Genomic DNA, 23,457 nt, shown 5'->3' on the forward strand with positions numbered 1-23,457 from the left:
TTGTGTTTGACGTAGGCGTGATGTGACGTTTACAAACTTGAACGCAACATTTTTTTTAAAGTAAGTAGTTTTGTCAATATCGCATGAGGAGGTGGTTGTGTTGTTTAATTCTTGTGTTTATTATCTAGTTTTATCGAAATTTTTAATTATAAGTGAGTGCATTTGTATCGTATAAACGAACAATGGATATCTATTGTTATTTACTTGATATTTAAATAATTGTATGGGTATATTAAAGTTGTTGTTATAATATTTATGTGATTTTGTTAGATCAACATTCTAAAATGACTCTAACTATGACAAAAAAACTTAGCGAATGCCAAGCAGAAACTGTGCAATTTATGCCCATAGAAAAAGTAAGTGAATTTATATTTTTTTATTCGGGAATTTGCCAAAGATAAACTAAAATTGCTAGGTACTTCATTTGGGATATTGAGATTTAATTACTTTAAAAAAACCAAATTGTATTGATAAAATCAAGTTTGTATTATGATTTTGGAATTTCTATCGTATCCATTAGCATCGGATTTAATTATTTAATTTGATGCAAATGGGTTTTAAATGTTGGTGTGAGTATAATCTGTTTTAGACTCAGTATATTTTATTTCCTGCTTTTATTAAAATAATGTCCAGTAAATAAAAAAAAACCTTAAATTTTCGGTGTACCAACAGTATTTTGACCCTAATTCGGTGAACTTTTATTCTTTAACAATACTAAGTGCATTATTGCTACTGCTACCAAATCAAAAATATAACTTTTTTCTTGCATAATGCCATTAAAATTTTCAATAACTATTACAGGTAGTTTAAAGTATTACTTACAAAATTGTTACTTACAAAAAAAAAACTTTGTAATTATTTTGTGATTGTTCCTGATTTTGTGCTTTAGATTATTAAAATCTCCATAAACAGAAGTTAATGAATGAGATATGAGTGAATATGTTAAAAATTGTACAATATTATAAATTTTTTGCAATGCAGCAATGTAGTAATCAGCCTTCACACTGTTACCTAGCCTTCAACAAAAATAAGTGGTATTAGTATAGTCAACAACATTAAATAATTCAAGAAAAAAACAAGTGTTTTGCATACACATAGTTGTAGCTAACAATAATTTTTATTTATATAGATATAATTACCCAAATTAACTCTTATTTCCGTGTCCCTACTGCTCGTGTCACATTGTTGCGACAGAGAATATGCATGATTTTTTCGTTCTATTCACATTTTCCTTATTTAGTATAGATATAATTTTTGTGATTTGCATTGCTGTGTGCTAGGGGCACAGTAATAGATATTTAAACATCTTCATTTGTTTAAGGTAGAAGATGAATGCAGAACGGAAAGCTACTGTCAATCCAGTGGTTTGCTGCGGAGAGGGAAGAAATTGGAAGACAACAATAACTTAACCAAAGAAGAGGAGGAGTATATCAATTACCGACAACTCCTCAAATATGAAGAGGCACCAGAATATATTAAACATAATCAGTACATTAGAGATGGATATAGAAAATTTTTGCCCACAAAACTGTGCTGGGAAAGGTAAATATCTTCATTGTTTCATGTCCATTTGATTATGGTGTAAAGTCAATTCAACTATGCTTCATATACGATCTGTGACCAATTATCATCTATCATCTGTAAATAACAAGATACAATTTTAATGACTAGCATTGGCACCTCTTTTTGATTAATTAGAACTCCAATATATTCTATTCCATACTATTTCGGTACATCCAGATTTACTGGCACTGTGACTGTACTGCCGAAAGATTTGAAGGATCTTTTTTTTAAATTCAAGGTGAGGCCCATTTAAAAAAATCTTACACCGCCCGCGATGCTCGCCCTTCGCGTCTAAGTCGAGTATGTACTGTTGTTTGGTTTTGTTTGTGGAATCTAGTGTCAATTAATTTTTCGAGAGCCGGTTTCTCGTGGCGGCAAATCTATCGGTTGACATAATTTGAACAGTAATTACACTTCACGTTAGAATACGATAAGTAGAATAGAATAGATAGGTATCTACATCTATCTGACCTGAGTAATATTTGCGTGTAAACGGCCAATTATAGTGCGTACGTTGATGCAAAACATTTCACAAGTACCTACATTTTCTAACAGTTATAAGTAATTCTACTCGTAAGTCAAGAGTCAAGAGGTAATGACAGGAAGGTACTTATCCAGTCATTGCCATTTTCTATGTTATTTATCTCGTCATTTACCAGTGGATGAGATGAACACAAGTTATAACGAAAGGAGAAATGATGTATAGGTAAATTTTCTATCGTTGTATACATATTGCCTATGTAAGTATGTTCCTATACAACAATGTTGCTACACTATGAAGTATGAAGGTTGGGTAGTGTCAGTTACGATGCTAGCTCGTTAAGAAATAGTGCGATAGTTTTCATCATAACAGTAGTAAGACCTCGTTATTTATTGATTCATAGTAACGTATTATTATCGTATTTTGTATAGATACCTAACTAGTTAGTAATAATATAATATTTTTGAAAGGAACGATTGATGATAATTATGTAAAGCTATTATAAGGAGCTCTCCTTCAAAAGGCCGGCAACGCATTTGTAACTCTTCAAGTGATCTATATGCTCATTTGCAACCATATAAACATAGAAAACTATTTTGAATTTAGAACTAAGGTGAAGATAAGATAGCAAATAATTGGGTAGGTAGGTAGTTCGAAATATTGCAAAACTCAATTACTAGAATGACACTGGAAATCTCATTGTTATACATTTTAATTCAGATTTTCCTGTATAAAAAATTAAGTAGTGCTGTGTTATCGAAGAAAAGATTTTTCTTTAGATCAGCCACAATTTTTAAGTAATTGTTTAGTTTGTATGCAGTAGTTAATTAATTATTAATTATACCTTTACCCAAGATTGGTGTACTATTTAGCGCCTGTTTCACCACCTCCACATAAGTACCTGATAAACTGTGACATATAGTTTATACAAATTGCGTTCTTAATTCAAATTCATCTGGGCTATCCAGACATTGTGAAACAGGCCGTAGTAGTAGAATTCCCTCTACCCTCATGTGTTATGATTTTATGATCTATTCGGCATAGGTAGGTACAATGCCTTGAATTCTACCGACTTTGCGTTAGCCATAGAGATAGCATTCTTCATTATTTCGTCCATTTTCGGAATGCCAGTTACATTTGATTTCATAATCAACTGAACAATGGTCTTTATCAACATCCACGTTTGTTGTTTGATTGAGACGATATCAGAATCACGTACTTAATTTCTGATTTCATATAAAGAGGAATCATATTTTATGTCATAGCCTTATATCCTTCATCTTAGCTTTTAAGATAACTTTTCCTCATTAAATATTATGAAATGTAGATTCCGATGAATGGTAGTTGTTAAACCGTTAATTCTTATGAATGAGGATAAAACACCAGGAATTGCCTATAGAACATAACATGAGGTCGAATTTTAAAATTAGTTTTTTTATGGTAATAAATTGTGACCGTTTTCAAGGTAACATTGAAAAACTAAAGGTTACCTACATATTTGGCAACCTTATAATACCTAAACTAATCCATCTTTTTCCGCAACGATGTATTTAGTACGTGTTACCATATTGATTAGCTGTAGATGGGAGACAGTACAAACATTTAAGTCACACTTTTCTCCTACGTAATAAATGGTCAAAACAGATAAAGGTATACATATAGCGGGTACATAAGTATTATATTGATAGTATCAAAGTATGTAGCCGTGGAAATCAGAGTGTAACTGTATAATGATGTTTCATATTGCAGCAAATGTGCAATGTAGACAGTGTTACCAGTAATTATTAAAGTACATTGTAAAACGTACAGAATAAAGGGTGTTACCATAGATAAATTTTTTAGTGCACTGACAGAGGCCTACTTAAATATGAATGTCTACTGGGTAGCAAATAACTAGACATCTGGTAGCTACAATAAAATTATAATTCGTTACCGGTTTTCAAGTTTCAACCGGTTAGATTGATTGGATCCTTATTACCACAAGCTTTACCTTTAGGACATACAGTTTTACTAGAACAGTATTAAGTAGCCATTTTTATTAATTAAGGAATAAATAACTTCGTAATAGATCCTTGACACCTACCTTTTACGAACTTAAAACATCAAAACTTAGTACACGTTTATTTATTCGCACAATAAAATAAATATTTGACCTCCTAACCGGCCAAAAAAGTACTATTATGCAATGCAAATTCTACTACTTAAGTTAAGTGGCTTCCTCGTTCCAAATATGATGGAATTTTAATTTTGTTTTAGCATATTCTGGTGGACGAATGAAACTATGAACATATGGACACACATATTCGGTTTCTTCTTGCTATTGTTCCTGACCATCAATGACTTGGTGATCATAAACATCCACGCGACTGTCACAGACAAGATCGTCGCTGGCTTATTGTTCTCCTGTTTTCTGGTAAGTGTATACTAATTGCTTTATACGTCATGCCTATCGGTTATTGAACGGCAAAAAAACAACACTGAACTTGATTGCCTTGTATCCCAGAACGGGTAGGTAATGTGCAGAAATGAATAAAACTCACTTTTCGCCAGTTATAAGTCTTCTGTAAGAGATAACTAGTTTTTTGATTATATTGGGTACCATTCTAGACTCCGTTCTATTACTCCGGAGTAATCTGTTTGAACACCGGAAAAGCATTATGGATCCTATTCTAGGATCTACTAGATCCGGGTATCGGAAGTCCTTTGCTTGGCAGTCGTGCTTGTGACCACACGGCACGACCAACTAGTGGAGCGCGTAAACGCTCGAAATATTTCTTCTTTTAGGTGGTCAGTGTTTTGGAATCGCATATTACAACATACATTGGTTATTGAGGTTGCCAATAAACAGTCTTTACGCCTGCACAATATAAATGCGTATTGCGTACGCATTTTAGGGCATAGTGTGGCTCAGGATCTTTATGATTTGTTGCAGAATTTAATAGAAGTACAGTACCTGTATTCGTTCATTATACTGTAAAGAAATTCAAATTACTTTAATTATTTATTATTCAGCTTTAATTAGCATTTTTATTGTTATATTTAACGCTAGAAGGAAGCATTACTTTGTATTTACCTGCGTCGTTAAAATCAGTCCTAAAGCGTATCATAAGAACGTGGTATTGAAATTATCATTCGTAATTAGTGTAGTGCGTCATTCGAAGCGCAAAAATTGTGTTTACTTAGACGAAACGAGGTTTGTTGCCCTCTCCTTGTGTCTAAGATATTAGCACTAGCACTGGCAGTATTACGATGAGGTGAGCACCGGCTCGTAATATAATATTTCCATGTCCAACGTGACGTGGCTATTACGAAATGAGCTCTACACCATTGGTCGTCGGTCGACGTCTTGAAAGTTTACTGCTCAGATGTTCGACCCGCTTTTCTCCCGTTAGTGAAAGTACAAAATTATAAAAAAAGAGCGTTAATGACTACAGTGCAATGCATACTGTGTACTGGTGCAAAAAGTACGCTTTTGTTTTGATTAGTAAACAATGCTAATGTGACCTAAGAGTCAGTAGTTTGGTCACCTACCTGAATTAATAACTTGGATCATCCGAAAGCATGATATTTTGCTAATGCTATTTTAAAAATGCTAATTCTTAAGGCGTTCGTTAAATAAAATCCAACTGAATAGTACATACTTTTATATGAACTGCTTCCGTAATCTGCGTAAAATAAAGTTAACTAGTTGGGTATTTATAAGTATAACAAAACATACTGGCTAATCCATATTAATTGAGCGTTCGTGTGTAAAAACCTTGAAGTAAATTGTATCTAAGTTTGTATGACTTAAAATTAATTTTACAATGTAAAAAACTTTCCAAGTTGGTTGATACATGCGGGAGATTGCCAGTAATCAGTCTCTTGGCCAGTTGTGGAATGCTTTCACTGTCAACATTTACACGCCAAGATTTAGATAGATAGGTATGATACGTTCATAATTCGAAAATAAACGTATATTATTCAGGTATTTAAATGCGTAGGTACAGGCTGAATGCAAATATTCAATTTGGTTAAAATAAAAATGTTGATTTCATTTATAGAAATAAAAAAAAATATATATTTGTTAATTATAATTTTGTATTGTATGTAAATAATACCAGATAGCATTTAAAATATCTACAGTAGGTAGTTTTTGTGAAAGCAAAAGGTTATGCATCTCTCATTGAGAGGTCATTCATTGAAACAGGTTACTATCTTTTGTGCCAATAAACGACAGGCCATCCGGCCATCAGACGGGCAATCCGGCAATCTCACTATTCACCATGGGTTATTTATGAGGTTATACGTCGCTATATTCAACATTTTATAGTGCTTTTAACACTCAAATTACAAAGAAGTGCTTTCAAAAGAAAACAAGTTTATGGATACAAATGCAAATGGCGGCAATTCAATTCAAAGTAAGAATGAGAAACTGTCAAACAAACGGTTAAAGAACGCCAACGACAATGCTCAATATGTTTTTTTTGTTTATAGCATTGTTCTACATTCATTCATGTTCGAATATCAAAGTGTTGGCATAAAGTTGTAAACTATCCGTGGCTAGTGTTGCACCGATGTTGCAACTCCAACGAGGTTGTAAATAGTGGCGCGATGTTCGTAGTGGGGGTTAGCAGAAGAGTCACTCTGTGTGCTCGTTTTGACACAAAAACTGGTTTGGTTTGATAAGTATGCCTAATAAGGTATTCTGAGCTATGACAAACAGAATAAGATGAGTTTTGTTTGTTTTAGGTTTCGAAGAGTTTGTGTATTTTACGTTAGCCTTTTAAATAATGCCCTTGGCACACTACTGAATTTAGTATTGGTAGGATGTTCATACATCCTGAGCTTAAGAACATACATTATTATAAGTTTATTATTTCTCTATATGAGACGAGACAGTGGAACAGTTATACCTAGTTTCATTGCGAAAGCCTTTGTAACTTCAATGCATACTCGATTAAATTATTGTGATGAATATTAAACGCTAATATAAATGATTTTGTTAAATAAAATACAAATATACGCAATGCAACGCAAACTTAACTCTAGTCGCATGATGCAGACGCAATATGACAAGACCATTGATTTTCATTGGCAAGATAGTGCACGTGTACTCATGTCATTGAATGAAGCCATTATTGTTCTATCGATTTTCTTTCCAAGTATTCTCTTTAAGGTCAGGGGGCTAATGCCGGCATAGTTTTTTTACTCACATTTGAGTCTCCGTATCGGATGAACGTGTTGATGTATGATTAGTGATGGGCAATGATAATAATCCGGTTAATATCATTTGGCTAATAATCGATTAAAAGCAGTTAATAGCCATTAATAGCCAATTTTGGCTGATAACCCTGCTATTAATGTTATTTTAGTGATTGAAAATTTCCCTTCATGGTTTTCAGGCTTAGGACTGTCAGATTAGACCTCATTTTCATCATATTTCTTTATAGTAAATAAATGTGCAATTTAAAAGTAGGCCTGTTATTGCAGGCCTACTCTAATTCAACGAAAAGCGAAATTTCGTCCGTTACCTACGTTATTTTTCCTGCGGTGCGGGGATGCATGTTACCTCCTTTTTAGGGTTCCGTAGCCAAATGGCAAAAAACGGAACCCTTATAGATTCGTCATGTCTGTCTGTCTGTCTGTCCGTCTGTCCGTCCGTCCGTCCGTATGTCACAGCCATTTATTTCCGAAACTGTTGGGCCTACATACTTGAAACTTTGTAGGTTGATGTATTTGGATAACCGCTATTCGAATTTTGAATAAAAATTATTAAATTTAAAAATTAAACTCCATACATGGAACTGATATACATAAAAAAAAAATTTTTTCAGCTAACATATCCATGATGGGTGTCTATGGATATGTTAAAAAGACATTAAGGTTTCTAAAACCGTTTTTAGTCAAAATCAATCGTTTGAAAGTTAGACGCCTCCAAAGTGGAAAAATGAGTGTCCCCCCCTCTAACTTTTAAAATAAGAGAGTGAGGAATCTAAAAAAAATATATGCTGTAGATTTCAATGGAAACTACCAACGAAAATTGGTTTGCACGCGATATCATTATTAGTTTTTAAGAAATAAAACAGTTTCAAAAACCGCAAATATAACTTTGTCGTTCATACAAACACTATGCAAAACCAAGTTATTTTATAACTTTGATATTATGTCATCTAATTGCTGCTACGGAACCCTTCATGGGCGAGTCCGACTCGCACTTGGCCGGGGGGAAATCATCCAATGACTTCTCTCGCCTTAGGTGAGGCGAGAGGGAGTTTAAGACTCTTACTGACAAAAAACCACCCCGTTCCTACTCCTGCATTTCGAACCGGAGCTCCGGTAAACCCGCTAGGTAGTCCGCAACTCCGGATCAGGTATCACCCCTACTAGTCCCCATCTGTGGTGGTCTGATGGCTCTTTGAGGCGCGCGCGGAACGCGATGCGCCGCACGCACGGGTCTGGTTCTGGTCGGGCGGCGACCGGCGACGAGCTACCCTTGCTCGCCGACGAAGGAGGAGACGGCTTCCCAGTCCCCCTCGCTCCGCACCATGGTCTGAACCAATGCCGGACGCTTGAGGTCACCGTCACCGACCACATCCCTGAGGACACGGCGGTGCTCAACCCACGCAGGGCAAACCGCCACCGTATGCTCCACCGTGTCCTCCGGGCGGTCCTCGCAGTGATGACACCCGGGCGTTTCCTCCCGCCCAATCAGAAACAGGAACCTACCGAAACTCCCATGTCCGGTAAGCACCTGCGTCAGGCGGTAGGTGAGGACGCCGTGGTGCCTCTAGTCACTGCAATGACAGCGAGCCCAGCCCTCGGTTGCGACAGTCGTTGCTGCCATTCCGCCATGAGATCGCGCCGGAGCTAATCCCGCCACGCACTAATTTGGCGCGGCAGCGGAGTTTCGCCCCGGCGACGCACGTCGGCGCGCAAACAGAAAACGCGCGCAAACACCTTCGCCTCCAAATCCCACGGCAATAGTCCGGCAAGGAGGTTAGCCGCCTCTCCGGAGATCGTGCGATATCCGCGGATCACCCGGATGGCCATGACCCTCTGGGACGTGAGCAGCGCCCGAGCTGGGCGCCGCATCAGGTTCTGCGCCCACACAGGGGCGCCGTAGAGGGCCATGGACCGCACGATCCCCGCGAACCTACGGCAGGCGGCATTTGGCCCCCAGCGGTTGGGCAGGAGCCGCTTAAGTGCAGCCCCCGTCCGTTCCAACTTAGGAGCCAAACGTCGGAAGTGCGCATGCATGTTACCTACTATCGACTCAAAATAGCTAATAACTAACTTACTTAATGTACCTTACATTTTTACGTATCGGTTAAAATTATTTTATAGGTAAAAATACACCTACCTATTTAGCTCGCTTTATTAAGTCAAGTAACTAATTAGGTAGATGGTTAAATCACAAAGCGATGTGTCAATAGTAATTATCTTTTTTATAGTATTGGATCTCTAAATTAACAAAACTGAATTTCCCGAAAAATGTGTACCTATTTATTTTATTATTAACACTTTTTCATATACAAATAGTGAAAACTAAATAAAAAGAATAACAATATTTTGAATCACTACGCGTACACGCACCCAATTTATGTTTACACCCACAGATTTTACAATAAAACAAAAAAAGCATTTATTTTTCTAACTATACATTAATAGCAGGGTTATCATCCATTGCTAGGCTATTAATGGCTATTAATGGATTATAATCGCTAATAACTCAAAGTAGCCGGCTATTTACCCAACACTATGTATGATCAATGATATGGTCTCATCGAAATGAGAATCTATTAAGCTTTGAAATGCCGGGACCTTTTTTAATTAAATTGTCACCAGTGCCAGGATATTAACTGTTTTTTAAAATTTGAGCAGTAGACGCATTTTCCCTTCTAAAATCGGAAAAATCCGTCATAATCGAAGAATTTATTGAAATCTTTAATTGTTTTAATAAAATACGTATTTGTAATATACTTCTGTAAGTGACAATGAATTCTGTGTTTCACAATCTTTAAAATAACGTCTCGTTCTGGTTAAATACGTAAAAATCGTTTTTAGGGGCTATTTCGGCATGTTTAAGCCAACAGGGGTGGTCAACATATTTTAGTGGAGCGTTATCATCTCATTTGTTAAATAGGTACTTGTTAAATAAGTACCGCTATTTACGAAAATTATGATTTTACTCCTTATACAACAGTACAAAACATTGGGTGATTCGATTTTTGAGTATACACTTATATACACATATACATTTAAAAACATCCCAAAGTAACATATTCTTGTAAAATAAACATATTAATGATGAAGACGGTGCAGATGAAGTAAACTAAACTTAAGATAAACGTACATAGAAAAATATGTAATTGTCTTGTTAAGGTCGTTTTAATTCACAAATCGTTTTAATTCAATCAAAAACCTATCAAAATCAAATGGTATTTTAAAACAATATTGTGGTGGCAATTATTCTGTAAATGTTACACACAAAAAAGATTTACGATCTCTGTAATGGGGCAAATTCGTCGTATGATGATTTTGCCCCATTCAAAATAGACGGAATTATGCACTTAATCATTTCGAGGTTACAAATTTGTTACGTTAAATAATCTGATCATTGGTAGCGTTATCTTGCAAAGAAATACACTGAAGATAAAAAACGACCCTACACTATATATATTGAATTCATTCGACACTGTAAATAACATAATTTTAAACTTATCTTCAAAAATACAGGAGCGTAGGGCACTTGCATTTCACTTTAAAAACGTAAGTAAACTTTGTAGACTGTTTTACCCGTTTTTATAGCGCCTAACGCCAATCTGATGAATTTTATTTATAGTTAAAAGTAATGTTGTTTTACCGACCGTATTACAAACGCTGTAACTCGACTGTAAGGAGCGTTATTTCAAGTAGACGGTTACGCCCCATAGACGGAATATGCCACCCTGACCTTAATTATTTAATATACTACTTCTAACAGTTGGCATCTATGACGTTATGACGTCATTCAGTTATGTAATTCCTTATGTTGGTACCATGCTGCTCTCTTCAATGATTTATGAACCGGTTTGCAAAACTACGGGTTTTTTATAATGTTTTTGGACCTATTTTTAAAAATAAATAAGGTCATGTTATTTGGTCATGTTTATTAATATTCTGTTTGGTATTTCCGCGTAAATTCTAAATATGCACAGATCTAATGCTTATGAGTGAATAATGACATTGAAAATGTGTGGAATTTTATAAGGTCGTCTACTAAAATTGGAAGTTATATAATAGTAAGGACATTACTTATTTGGTTTTATAATAATTTCTAGGGATTTCTGATTAGTTTAAATGAATAATCGTTTTATCGATTTGCAATAGTTTGGCAAGAATGCGCTAGAGACAATAGCTACCTACTTAAACTATTGTTTTCTAGTCTTTTAATTGTGTGACTTCTGCCTATTTAGGCTTTAACCCCAAATGTCACGGAGTCTGATTTATACCAATTTTATCTTAGTTAGCAACTTCTCGATCGGAATAAATAATGTTCCTCTACTTTTTTATAATTTCTAGGTCAGTGTTTGACCACTAAGCCATAATGAGATTTGTCAAAAGCATTTTGTGTTTAATGAGTAGCTACGTACTTATTTTGGAATATTTGTCGTGTGTTGAAATGAAACTTATTTGGATTTGTGCCATTTTTATTATTTCTTGTTATTATTATTCTTAGGTAAAGATGTTTTATTCATTATTGAGACTTGGCATATATATTTACATAATAGCAAGAAAAAAAACCGCGGAAACTTATCAGTCCTTTCAATTTAAAGTGAAAAATTTTTTTAATTTTTACAGATATGCATGGCGCTGTCAGCCCTCTACCACACGTTCTCTTGCCGGTCAGAGCACGATTACAACACGTTCCTCATGTACGACCTCTTTGGAATCGCGCTCTCCTTACTGGCCATCTACACTTCCGGTGTTTATTACGCATTCTGGTGTCATTCTGTAAGTTTTTAAATTTTACTCTATGGTTGTTGTGGTAATGCGAGTATTGTACGCGGCGCCATATTGCAATTTATGAGATCGCGCGCTTTTACATTGTCGTGTGAAGGTAATGTTCGTATCTGATACGAGAGAATTAGCAATTTGAGATTCGAGATTAATGGATAAACGTACATGTCTAATCTACTATCTTTGTACTTATATTTGTTCTTTATGTTTCCTCTACACTGTTCAAGGATAATGAGGTCATTACACAATTTTTATTAATACACAATTTCATTTAGGCGATAACGTCTTGATAAATCGTTTATCGATACAAGAGATGAAACAAAGCACGCAAACGAATTTCTTATCACTGATATGAACAATAATTTGCTTTAATTAACAATAGCGTAAGCAATCAGAATTCTGAATCGTCACGTTTGATGATCATTAATATTATAACAGTGGTGTTTCATACAAACTTTAGAAGTAAGCAGCACCACACTCGCTTTCTAATCTCTCAGTTATGAACATGTAGTGTCGAGAGTTATTCTAGGCGTTAATCAACGACACTTGATGTACGGTTCCTCAGCTTACAGTAAAAGAGAAAGTACCAACGTTTTGTACAGACCCATACGAAAATATCACAAAACCTGTGCGTATTTGAACTTAACTTGCCATACTTTCACTGAGGCAACATCTCATTTGATGTAATTTTTGCCGTAACCCACATTTTCTACTCCTTATTTTTCGATTGAGTGCATTTTAAATAGACTGAGAATAATTGCTTTTGTAGGTAATGATCTTGTTGTGGCTTCTTACTAGGGCAATGTAACAAGAAAGAGCGTACCGAAGCACGTGTACGTGAATGAGTGTGACTGTTTTGAACTTTTTGTACTTAGGTATACCTAGTATTGATTTAGTGAACCCAGTGACGTACTAACTTATTGGAGATATTTTTTGCAATGGTCGAAAACGAGCTCATGTTACCGTAAAACGGGGGTGAATAGAATTGAAAGGGTGAATGAGGAATGGGGCAAATAGATGTTAGAACATTTTCCTAACATTTATTCTCTTCTATGTCTATTAACTCCTCGAATTCCATTCACCCCGTTTTACCGTAATGAGGATGTTGATTTTTTGAAGAAAAATCTTTGATTATTAATTGGTATACAATATTTTCCGCATTTTTTCTACATATCCCAAAATCAAAAGCAGTCAAGGTAAATGAGTGAATGGGTGACCACTAGGTACTAAGGTAGGCACGTCAGACCTCTTCATTTAGTTCACTGTGGTACAAAGCCAGGCTGTAGTATTAAAATCTTTTATAACTTACCGGTTTATCTCGACGCATAAAATGAAAGTTACGACGTTCTTTTTGCGTCTTTTTGCTTACTGTGTCATTGTTTGTTGTATCTACTTATGTGCTGTTGATTCGAAGTCTTTAGGGTTAAAATAAAGAAAACAAAATCTTTGAATGAAGGTCGTTAACATCGTATTTATAGTTACCAACATGCCAGTCAATAATGTTATACTTACGTACGATACGCGGAATGCATCGATTCTGTCTGGTCTATGTTAATGAATCGGATACTCTTAATCCGAATACTTTTAATTTGGCCCTTTTTTCGTTGTGATTACAAAATTATAAGACTATGATAAAGTATATGTGACAGTAAAATACAATCGAATTCATTTTAGAACGCTGAGACGTTCTGTTAGACTAGACATTTAGAAAAAAATATAGTTTTAGTATAGTTGGAGTATCTATCATTAGAACAAAAAAACCTACCATCAATTTTACCTATTTAAGATAATCACAGCGTGTCTTATGGCTTCCTTATTGAAAGTCATACAGTACAAATTTTTAATTGTTTCATTATGTAAGGTTTCATAAAATAAAACCCATTCATTAAGACACGGTATCACACGCGATTGTGAGGCTCTGGCGTACATATAATTGCTTATGTAATTACTGTGTCATTATGGTTTCTATTGTATGTGCACTGCCTTATTTCTGCCATATCTAGTACATAATTTTATGGCGATCTACTACTTTTAATACTCGTTTTGTTATAGGAAAAACTCAGGTGTTATACAGATGTTTTTTCTTGGAAAGCATGTTATTGATTTCGTTAACACATTATCCGCCATAGGGGCAAAAGTGACTGGCGCTAGCGGAGGATTTGCCTTCAACAAACTGCCTTTTCCTTGGCAGTCAAAGTTAATCCGGATGATTCATTAATTACTATGGCATTTTAGAATACATCTCGTAGTTTTAGAGGTTTTCCGCCACTGAAACAGTTATCTACCATCTTCGAGTCCTTTCCAAACGATATAAGAATAGTCTTCATTCAAATCACGTAGGTATCAATCGATTAAAATAAAAAGTGTGACCGCAATCTAATTTATTCATGTTTCAAGATTGTTCTAGAATACAACCGTAGTAGTAGTAATTAATGACTTCATTGTATAGGTAGACCTGTCTTGATACTAATAGCCTTTGTATACAACTATAAAAATACTTTTGCTACACTTAAAAATAGCTAAATAAAGATGGAATTCTAAAAGGGTGTAAGGGTAACGGTGTAACGCTAACTCTTAAACGTCTGCACCAAATTGAATAAAGCTCTCTTTTTCTTGTTGTTACTTATTATTGGAGCAAGGTTTTTGAGATAAAAAATCGCCAAATTCACCAGAACAGCACAAGAGGGAAGCTCGAACAGGTTTCTAGTTTCGCCAGTATAAAAACATTCCAAAAACGTCTTCAAAATTAATTTATTATTTTCACTTCGATCTTGGGACTTACCAGTGACGTAAATTCAAATCATGATCATAATTAATTAGTTTATTATTGATTGTGCGTACGCTGACATTTTTTATTTCGTAAATATCTAAGGTCAAGTCCGTGGTCAGGTACGCAGGACACATTGTGTGAGTCAATGAGTCCTTTATGCATGCATATAGGGTCCGTCGGTCTGTCTGTTGTAACATTTGTTGCAAAACAAAGCGCCAATGACCTTCTCATACCATCCGAGTTGTTTTACTCGAATTTAAATCGTTGTTTAAGTATGATTGTATTAATTACGTTAGATGTGGTAATTTAGCGGACCTCCCGTGTAGGATGGATGCTTATTGAATGATAGATTAGGTTTGTGTATGTTTTTAACTGGACAAAAGCGTTTATGTCATTAGTGAGAATAGATATAGCTATAAAATAATAAGTGACATATGCATTAACTGAACCTCAGATAGCAATTAATAATATTAATATCTCTTGTAATGTAGTCAAAAGATATTCGATAGTATTAATTGTTCTCTATGGTTCAGTTGTATGTTAAACTGTGGAATAAGCTGTATTCGGCGGTATTTCCGAACCGATACGACCTTAAAACATTCAAAAAAGGGCGTATTCCTTATTAAAAGGGTCATCTGTGACTCCTCTGGTGTGGTCCATGGGCGACGCTGAACGCTTACCATCACGTGACCCGTCTGCTCGTTTGCCCCCTATCCCATAAAAAAGTTAATGAATTTATTAGTAATTATTAGGTAGGTCCTTTCAATGTTGATAAATAATTAGCGTTTGAAAAAAGAAAAAAGCGTATTCATAGACTACTTAATAGTGTTTTCTGTAACTTAAAGTGATATTACCTATTCTTAACAAAATACGAAAAAATATTATTTGTTAGTTTTTACAGCCATTATCATTAGCATAAAGTATCTTGTAAGTAGGTACAAAGGTGTAAAACAGTCTACAAATGACATTCAAGCGTAAATATGAGGATTTTTGCGCACTCTGTAGATAATAGTAGATATACTTACCTAATTATTATTTATAAATGAGATTTACAAAGGGGTAATTATGTATTAGGTACCTATGCCACTGCCAAAAGGGTATGATCTTGTTATAATTATCTTAGGTAAGTATGTATTAAATTCTTATGCAATAATCCAAAAAAACATTTAAATGTCGGTTTTAAAGTTGCACTTGTATGCAAAAGTTTATGTTTGTTTGTTACTCAATCACGCCAAAACGGCTGAAGAGATCGAGATGAAATTTGAAACAGGGGTTAAGCCCACGAAGCGGCGGGCAGAAGCTAATATTTAAATCATACTAAAACAAGTGGTACAATACACGCTTAGAGAAATCCGTTACTTCTTACATAAGGACATCATTGCGCGTCATATTTGCTTTGACAAATAGTTAACTGTATTCAGTTGTGTTTGCGTTTCTATAGTCATACTAAACTGCCTTTTTATTCCTCGAAAGGTTATATTAGTTAGGTAATGAATGAATGAACATTACTTAGTTAAAACGAATCAAAGTTTAGGAGTGGAATTAGTGGTACTTACCTTAGTTAGTACATCATTTCTACGTATAAAACGTACCTGGAAGTGACGTCACGCGGTACTTCAATTCAATGTATCACCGAAATTGTTTTCTTAAAAAAGTGTGTCGTGTCTATTGTTTTAAAATAATCTACCAGACAAAATTAAAAATAAAAATTAGGCATCTACCCTAATAAACTGACTTGTTGCTTATTTTGTAAAAAATCTTTGAACTTTTTAATTGAATTGAAACATTTAACCCGAAATAACCCGGTCAACGACCAGTGCAATAACCTTATTTAACAAATCAGTCGGGTTGATTACCTGCCACACAAAGATGCTTCAAATAATTATGTGGTAATCTAGCCTAAGTATGTAGTTCTAAAAACAAAGAAAGTATGTATTTCTTTCATCGCTGCAATGTATTGTTCTTCGTAGAACTGGTAGATGAGAGTGGAAAATATTGGTTTTTGTTACGTCTTCGTGTCGGCCACGTGTTTGTATTTTGTTTTAGAAACTACATTACTTATTTACTTAGCTAGTATTGCCAAATAGTTGTATGTTAATACGACCATCTAGGCCAAACATGCCATTGTCAAAGTAGATGTTAATTTGTCGATTTTTAGGTGTCAAATATACATATATACAAACAAAACCTCATATCTGTCTCCCATTGGGGTAGGCAGAGGCAATGCGACGCCAATTGCTACAATTCTTACATACCTCTTTCGCTTCATCAACAGTCATTAGTCTTTTAATGCATGCTCGTCAGTTAAGGGTAGGTACTTTTAATTTGGCCCTTCTTTAATATATCGTTACAAATATCTCTTTAAAATATGTGATAGTCTTTTAAATAATTATTCCATATTGAATGCAATTTGTTAATTGTTACTTACCTAATCAAAAACCAGTACCCAATACAGATGTGCAACCACGTGCGATAAAACTGTCGTGATCTTCAAATTATGCATGGTAGTTTGTTTGATATGTAAATGATTGTGTGCACGACCTGACATTTACTTACATAAATGTAATTTATCACATGTTGAAAGAAGCATTACCTATACATAGTATATTAAAATTATAATATATGTACATACACGGCATACACCCTCCCTCTCCTTTGAATTTGGTAAGACTTCTAATGAGGATGTTCCAGTTTTGTAGGAACATTAATGTAAAAATCATAGCACTGCCTGAAAACTGATAACTTCTCAATGGTCTCAAATAAAACAGTTTTTAAATTAAATGAACTCCGAAAGTACTGAGTTTCGGAGCTTATTCAATAATTCAGTAATCTTAACCATCCTCTTTATGATATTATGTTCATCCTAACTATACTAAACTAGACCTCTTATTTGTTACATTCCAGGAACTAAAAACGTTCTACATGACATCGGTGACCGTAATCTTCGTGGTGGCGATGGTGCTGCAGATCCCCCGGCTGGGGGTGCCGTACCTCGTGAAGATGTGCGTGTTCATCGGCTGGGCAGCCTACGGAGTGTTGCCTACGCTGCATTGGACATATACCATGGGGGGATTCGACAACCCTATGGTGCAGGTGAGATACCTTTCTACTACCATTCTAATCTGGACTTGACTAATCCTTTTATGATAAAGACTGGCTTGACATTGAGTGGTTCATCAAAATCTACCGTCTCATTTAATAGTAGTAGAAAGATACAACATAAATATAGTTACATATTCATTAAAAGACTCTCAAGTCACCACCCAGCAGCCACACATAAATGGGATATACCTAGTACTTACCTAATACATATATTATGTATTCATATTTAGATATTTTTTTTTATTCTTAAACATTTTTGAATGTTCACATTATTGTACTTAATGCGTAGAATATTTTTTTACGCATTACACTACTACTTTTGATAATCTCTTTATATGGGGTATCTAATCAATAAATTCATTATATTTTATTAAGTACAAGATTATTTTGAAATAACTTATTATTTTAATGATGTCTTAAAACTGCGATCTGCTCCGTCCTTTGTTCAGTAGAAGACGTAATCTGTCCGTCATTATAATCCGTCCGTTATTATAATTTTAATGAAATTGTTTCAGATGTTCTTTCCAAGGGTGATTGGGATGTATGTGATAAGTGGAACTGCCTTCGTGATATACGCCTTCAAGGTATGTATACTTATACTACTACAAGCTTAGCCTTTGAAAAAGTAGCCTTTCTCCAGCCTCCAATACTAATGCTACGAAATGCCCCTTTACGACGTGAAGGACAAAGAAACAAACAAACATGTTTTTGCAATAAACATATTTGTTAGGCTTGAGATTTGTACCCCTTCAGAGATGTTTTTATTTAACAATTTATTAATAATTATTGTAAAAGAAATATTACATTTCCTAAATAAAAATAAGAACTCTCTGAAACTAGTTAGTTTCACAGTAAACCAGGAATAGTAGTATAGTTAATAAGGTCAATATTGTACTAATTGTATGCTAAAATTGAACGACCGACGCGGGAACACTGAGGTTGTATGCTAATTTTATTGAATTCCTGTCGGGTGACGGTCATAATTAATCAGAAATCAGAATAATTTTGTCATTGTTGTTTGTCAAGTACATATTAAACACTTCGTTCGAATATTTTAATTGTGAAAAGATAGGTAATTTATGCTTAATGGCCTTATATCCGATTTTTGATTGCTGGCTCCTTGTCTGAAAAGAATTGGATTGTGGGATAAGATTGCCCATATCTACACACTATATTATGTATGTTTAAGTTTTACTAAAGTAATTAGTACGATTAATGATATGACGTAGGTATTATTTATATGAATATGGAAATACAATACGTAGGTAATTAACACATTGAAAGCCATGGGGGGCAAAAGTGACCGGCGGAGTTCAAAAGAATTTTGTTGGCTTAGTTTTAAGTATCACTCATAGAAAAACCTTCATATTGAGAACTTAAAGATTAACCGCTGAACTTATAGTCATTTAATGGTTAAGTAACCCGATTCTTAGGAACTGTTTTCATTACAAAAAATAGTTACTAAGGAATAGTTTAAATAATTATAAAATGTCTTTGTTACTCTTCTTTAATTTATGATGGGTACTAGCGACCCGATATATTATGCATGTAGGTATTATACATATAAACCTTTCTCTTGAATTGCTCTATCTATTAAAAAAAATATTTAATTAAACCGCATCAAGATCCGTCGCGTAGTTTTAAAGATTTAAGCATACAAAGGGACATAGGGACAGAGAAAGCGACATTATTTTATATTATGTTGTGATAAACATGTAATACTTATTACAGTTCTTAATTACACAACTGCTTACTAGAATACCATTAACATAATTACCCTTCCCAACTTCCAGGTTCCCGAGCGCTGGTTCCCGGGCAAGATGGACTACATCGGCCACTCGCACCAGTGGTGGCACATACTGGTGCTAGGCGCGCTCTACTATTGGCACAACTCCGGCATGATGTACGTCCAGTACCGCATGAACCACGGCTGTGCTAACACCATGCGGATCTTCTAAACTCCACCTTTAGCTATACAGAGTTCCAAATGTAAACATAGGGATGTTTCCAACTAGTCCAATTCAATGTTTATCGATGTGTCTATAATGGTTGTTATTGTCTTTGAGTCTATACGAAATTATCTTACTTTTTAAAAATTATCAGATAATTAATGTATGCGTGGATATTTTTCAATGTTTTGCTGCATTGACAACTTGAAACAATTATCTTTGGCCAAGGAAACATCCCAATTGAGGACCAATGAGAATCCTTTGTCGATTCTGCCTTAAACTTGCCTAGGCGAGACCAAGTTTTAAGGAAAATCTGCCTTATTCTAAAGGCTGTAAAGGCCTTAATACAATAAAACCTCGTTTTAAGTATTTTTAGTAGTTAGGAAGAATTAAAAGACGTTAGAAAATTCAGCATGAGTGATAAACGTTCAACGTGAAAAAAAATAGTGAAATTTGAAAAAATGACATCATTTAAACTCAGTATAGGAATGTCTACTTTATTCGTATTGATCTAAAGTCCATAATCGGAAAATATTGTATCATTGTAGTTAGTTAGCTCAGTATAAAAACGTGGTAATACTCATTATGCAGCTCAAGCTTTTGCGTTCCGTTACTTATAATTTAAGACTGAGAGGTGTCCTAAATAGTTTGATTACACTATAAAGGGTTTTTAGCGACCAACTTCATAAGCAGCTCCCGTTTAGCCTTTTAAATCACATATTGTTAGGAAATCATAAAGACAAGGAAAAAGATGGTAGAAGAAAACAGTTTATAACATGATAAATTCCATTTCCCTTGAATATATGGCCTGCACAGGTGAGGGACTTTTGACTCTTTTAGAAAATAAAACGAATTTAGTATTATAAAAAAGATCCACGAGAACTTGAATGAACTTTAACACTGGATACTTTATAGACAATATTGTACCCTTAGTACGAGTTAACTTTACAAATGAAACGAGAGCGCGTTTAGAGGTCTGATTGGCCGGCACGAACTGACCAACCAATCAGACCGAACGCAATTTCGTTTTCATCTCGTCAAACGTAAAACAAACTCGTACCTACTAAGCCCTCATATCCCTTCATAATAATTGAATAACTAAAACAGGAACTAAGACTGAAGAACTACCCCGTGATGAAGTTGAATCAAGTCGGACAAACAAATGTCTCTTGTTTGTGCAGGACACGAAATGGTGGCAAGTTTTATGACTAAACCTATAATTCCTTGTTGGATGAAAACTCCCAATACTTTTATAAATTAAAATAAAAAAAACTCCTCATTCTATTGCAAAATCATGACGAATTTATTACAAAACAGATCTGATATACATTGTTATAAAAATATGAGACTAATTTTAGCTAGTTTAATTTTGAAGTTTAATTACATTTTTTTAAGTAATGGCGAAATAAACGTAATTATGAATGTAAGTTTGTTAAATCCTTTTTTTTTACTCTTTGACATCTGTGATTCAATTGAAAACATGTTTACGTTTTTAATTGTACTTAATATTACTTTATTTATATTGTTTTAAGCTATTGTTATTATTAATTTTATATTCTATGGGTTGGTAGCTGGGTTTTGTATGATGGAACATAAATGATTTTAAAAATTGATTATTGGTGTTTTATTTCGAAGTATCAATGTAGAAAGGTACGTGTGCTTGTGTTACCCATTTTATGAATGGAAATAGCTTGCATTTCCTGAAATTAAAGGCTAAATAATTGAGATAAAAATACATAACAGCAATTCTTTTAAGTTGTTTACTGCCATCCAGCGGGCAATAGTAGAAAATTTCATATTCTGCATACAGTTTCAGTTTAATAGGTTGTAGTTTTGCTATTAGGCAATAGATGGCGTTAGTAATACGTTATAGCGAATATTCACTTAATTCGAACTTTTTTGCTTTGGGAGTACTGAGAGTCTGAGAGTAGCTACGTAAATCTTTAATAGACATTCTATTTATTTTGAGATTGTAATAAATGGAGTTTACAATTTGATTAATTTTCATTCATTGAACAAAATAAAAACTTGCAGTCCTGGGTTCGATTTCCGGGCGTACCTAAATTGTAACGTAAGGTTTTTCAGAATAACCAGATTCTATTGTTTCGGATCCAAATTGAACTTAATGTATTAGATCGGTTTATTTTATATTTGTTCTTATAAGTGGTTAATAAACATAGGTTTCAGGCGTTTAAAATAGGTTATTGCGACAAAAGTGTGTCTATTTGTTAATAGACACACTTTTGTGACACCATGAAAAAAAACCTATAATGCAAGTAGAGGTAGGTAATTGAGTAAGTACCTAATCACTTTATATTACTTTACAACAAAAATCCACAACGAAAATAACAAACAGTAAAAACAAAGAACTCATTTCAAATGCCAACAAGCAAGCAATCAAACAAACAAAACAAAACAATCACATCAATAACTGAAAAAAATAAAATTGAAAAGCTTTAGTCCATCAAACAAAATAGTGATTTCACATATCAGTGAATACGTATCCTTTTAGTTGTTGCATAAATGGATACTGTCAGCGAGCACATTCGCGATCACACACCGAATAAACCGAAAGGTTTCGAAATGGAAAAACAAAAGATAAACGATCCAATATTTTCATTGCGCCGATGAATGGCTCCTGTGTTGATTCAACGTAGTGGAAAAATGATGCCTACTGTACTGTACGCAGTACTCTCGTACTGTATCTATGTATGTGTGTATTTTGTATGTACCGTACGTTTTTTTGTCGTCGCATCCCGTAATCCGTCTGTATGAGCGTTGTTTTAAAGATTCGATTGTTAATAAATTAAGCTCTTAATAAAATTTTATTATAACTTTTGTGAGACATTATAAATATTTTTATTATGTTATCGGCTTACTCACGTAATTGTTGGACGAGGATTTTGACTAGTTTCTAGCCATGCTAGAGGCTCATATTTGTAAGTAGAGTATTCTGCGACACACGACGCGGCAATTGTCGCGCTGCTACTGATCTTCGTCAAACAGTTACGTGAGTTTGCCGATAACACAATAATTAATGAAGTTCTTATTGACTTTAGTTTTATAGAAATTGCTCTTATACAACTTCATATGTAACAACAATATAAGTATTGAGTATAGTAGTACCTGTGGAGTTGTTAATCAATCAATTAGGGTGTTAAAGGATAATATATGACTTACGAATATGGGTAAATTCTCTTGCTATGTCGCACCAATAGATCACGATTTTTGACCCACCTTATAACGGCAGCTCGCTAGAGGTGTATACCTATAGGTACATAGATATCTATCCAATGACTAGTATGTAAATGTCCATAAATAAATAGACTTATACCTTAGTTAAAGGAACTACATACATGTCCTATTTTACAATAGGTTATTGACACTAACCATAAGAAACAGTTAGATGGTGATGAATGATTGGATGCAAAGAAAGACTTACGCTCCAATACTGAAACGCTACTTAATTTTAAGTTAAACTTAAATATCTTTCTATCTCTGTCTTTCATAAAAAAATTGTAGTGACAAAACTATTCTTGAGAGCGTCTTAATATTGAGTGACGTTTGAGTATTTGACTATTAGGTAAACTGTTAAAGGTGTAATTTTTATC

General features: G+C 34.4%; 1 protein-coding gene across 1 annotated transcript; it reads left to right on the plus strand.

Moving 5' to 3' along the window:
* The first annotated feature begins 58 nt into the window (after positions 1-58).
* Positions 59-21,459, plus strand: LOC118265507 (progestin and adipoQ receptor family member 3). The gene is made up of 7 exons (XM_035578412.2): positions 59-356; positions 1,322-1,542; positions 4,301-4,457; positions 11,867-12,019; positions 17,700-17,888; positions 18,413-18,481; positions 19,691-21,459. The coding sequence occupies exons 1-7, from the start codon at positions 285-287 to the stop codon at positions 19,853-19,855; spliced, it is 1,026 nt and encodes a 341-aa protein (XP_035434305.1). The 5' UTR covers positions 59-284; the 3' UTR covers positions 19,856-21,459.
* Positions 21,460-23,457: the final 1,998 nt, after the last annotated feature.

The sequence above is a fragment of the Spodoptera frugiperda genome, chromosome 28 (genome assembly GCF_023101765.2).
Source record: "Spodoptera frugiperda isolate SF20-4 chromosome 28, AGI-APGP_CSIRO_Sfru_2.0, whole genome shotgun sequence".
NCBI classification, from domain to species: Eukaryota; Metazoa; Arthropoda; class Insecta; order Lepidoptera; family Noctuidae; genus Spodoptera; species Spodoptera frugiperda.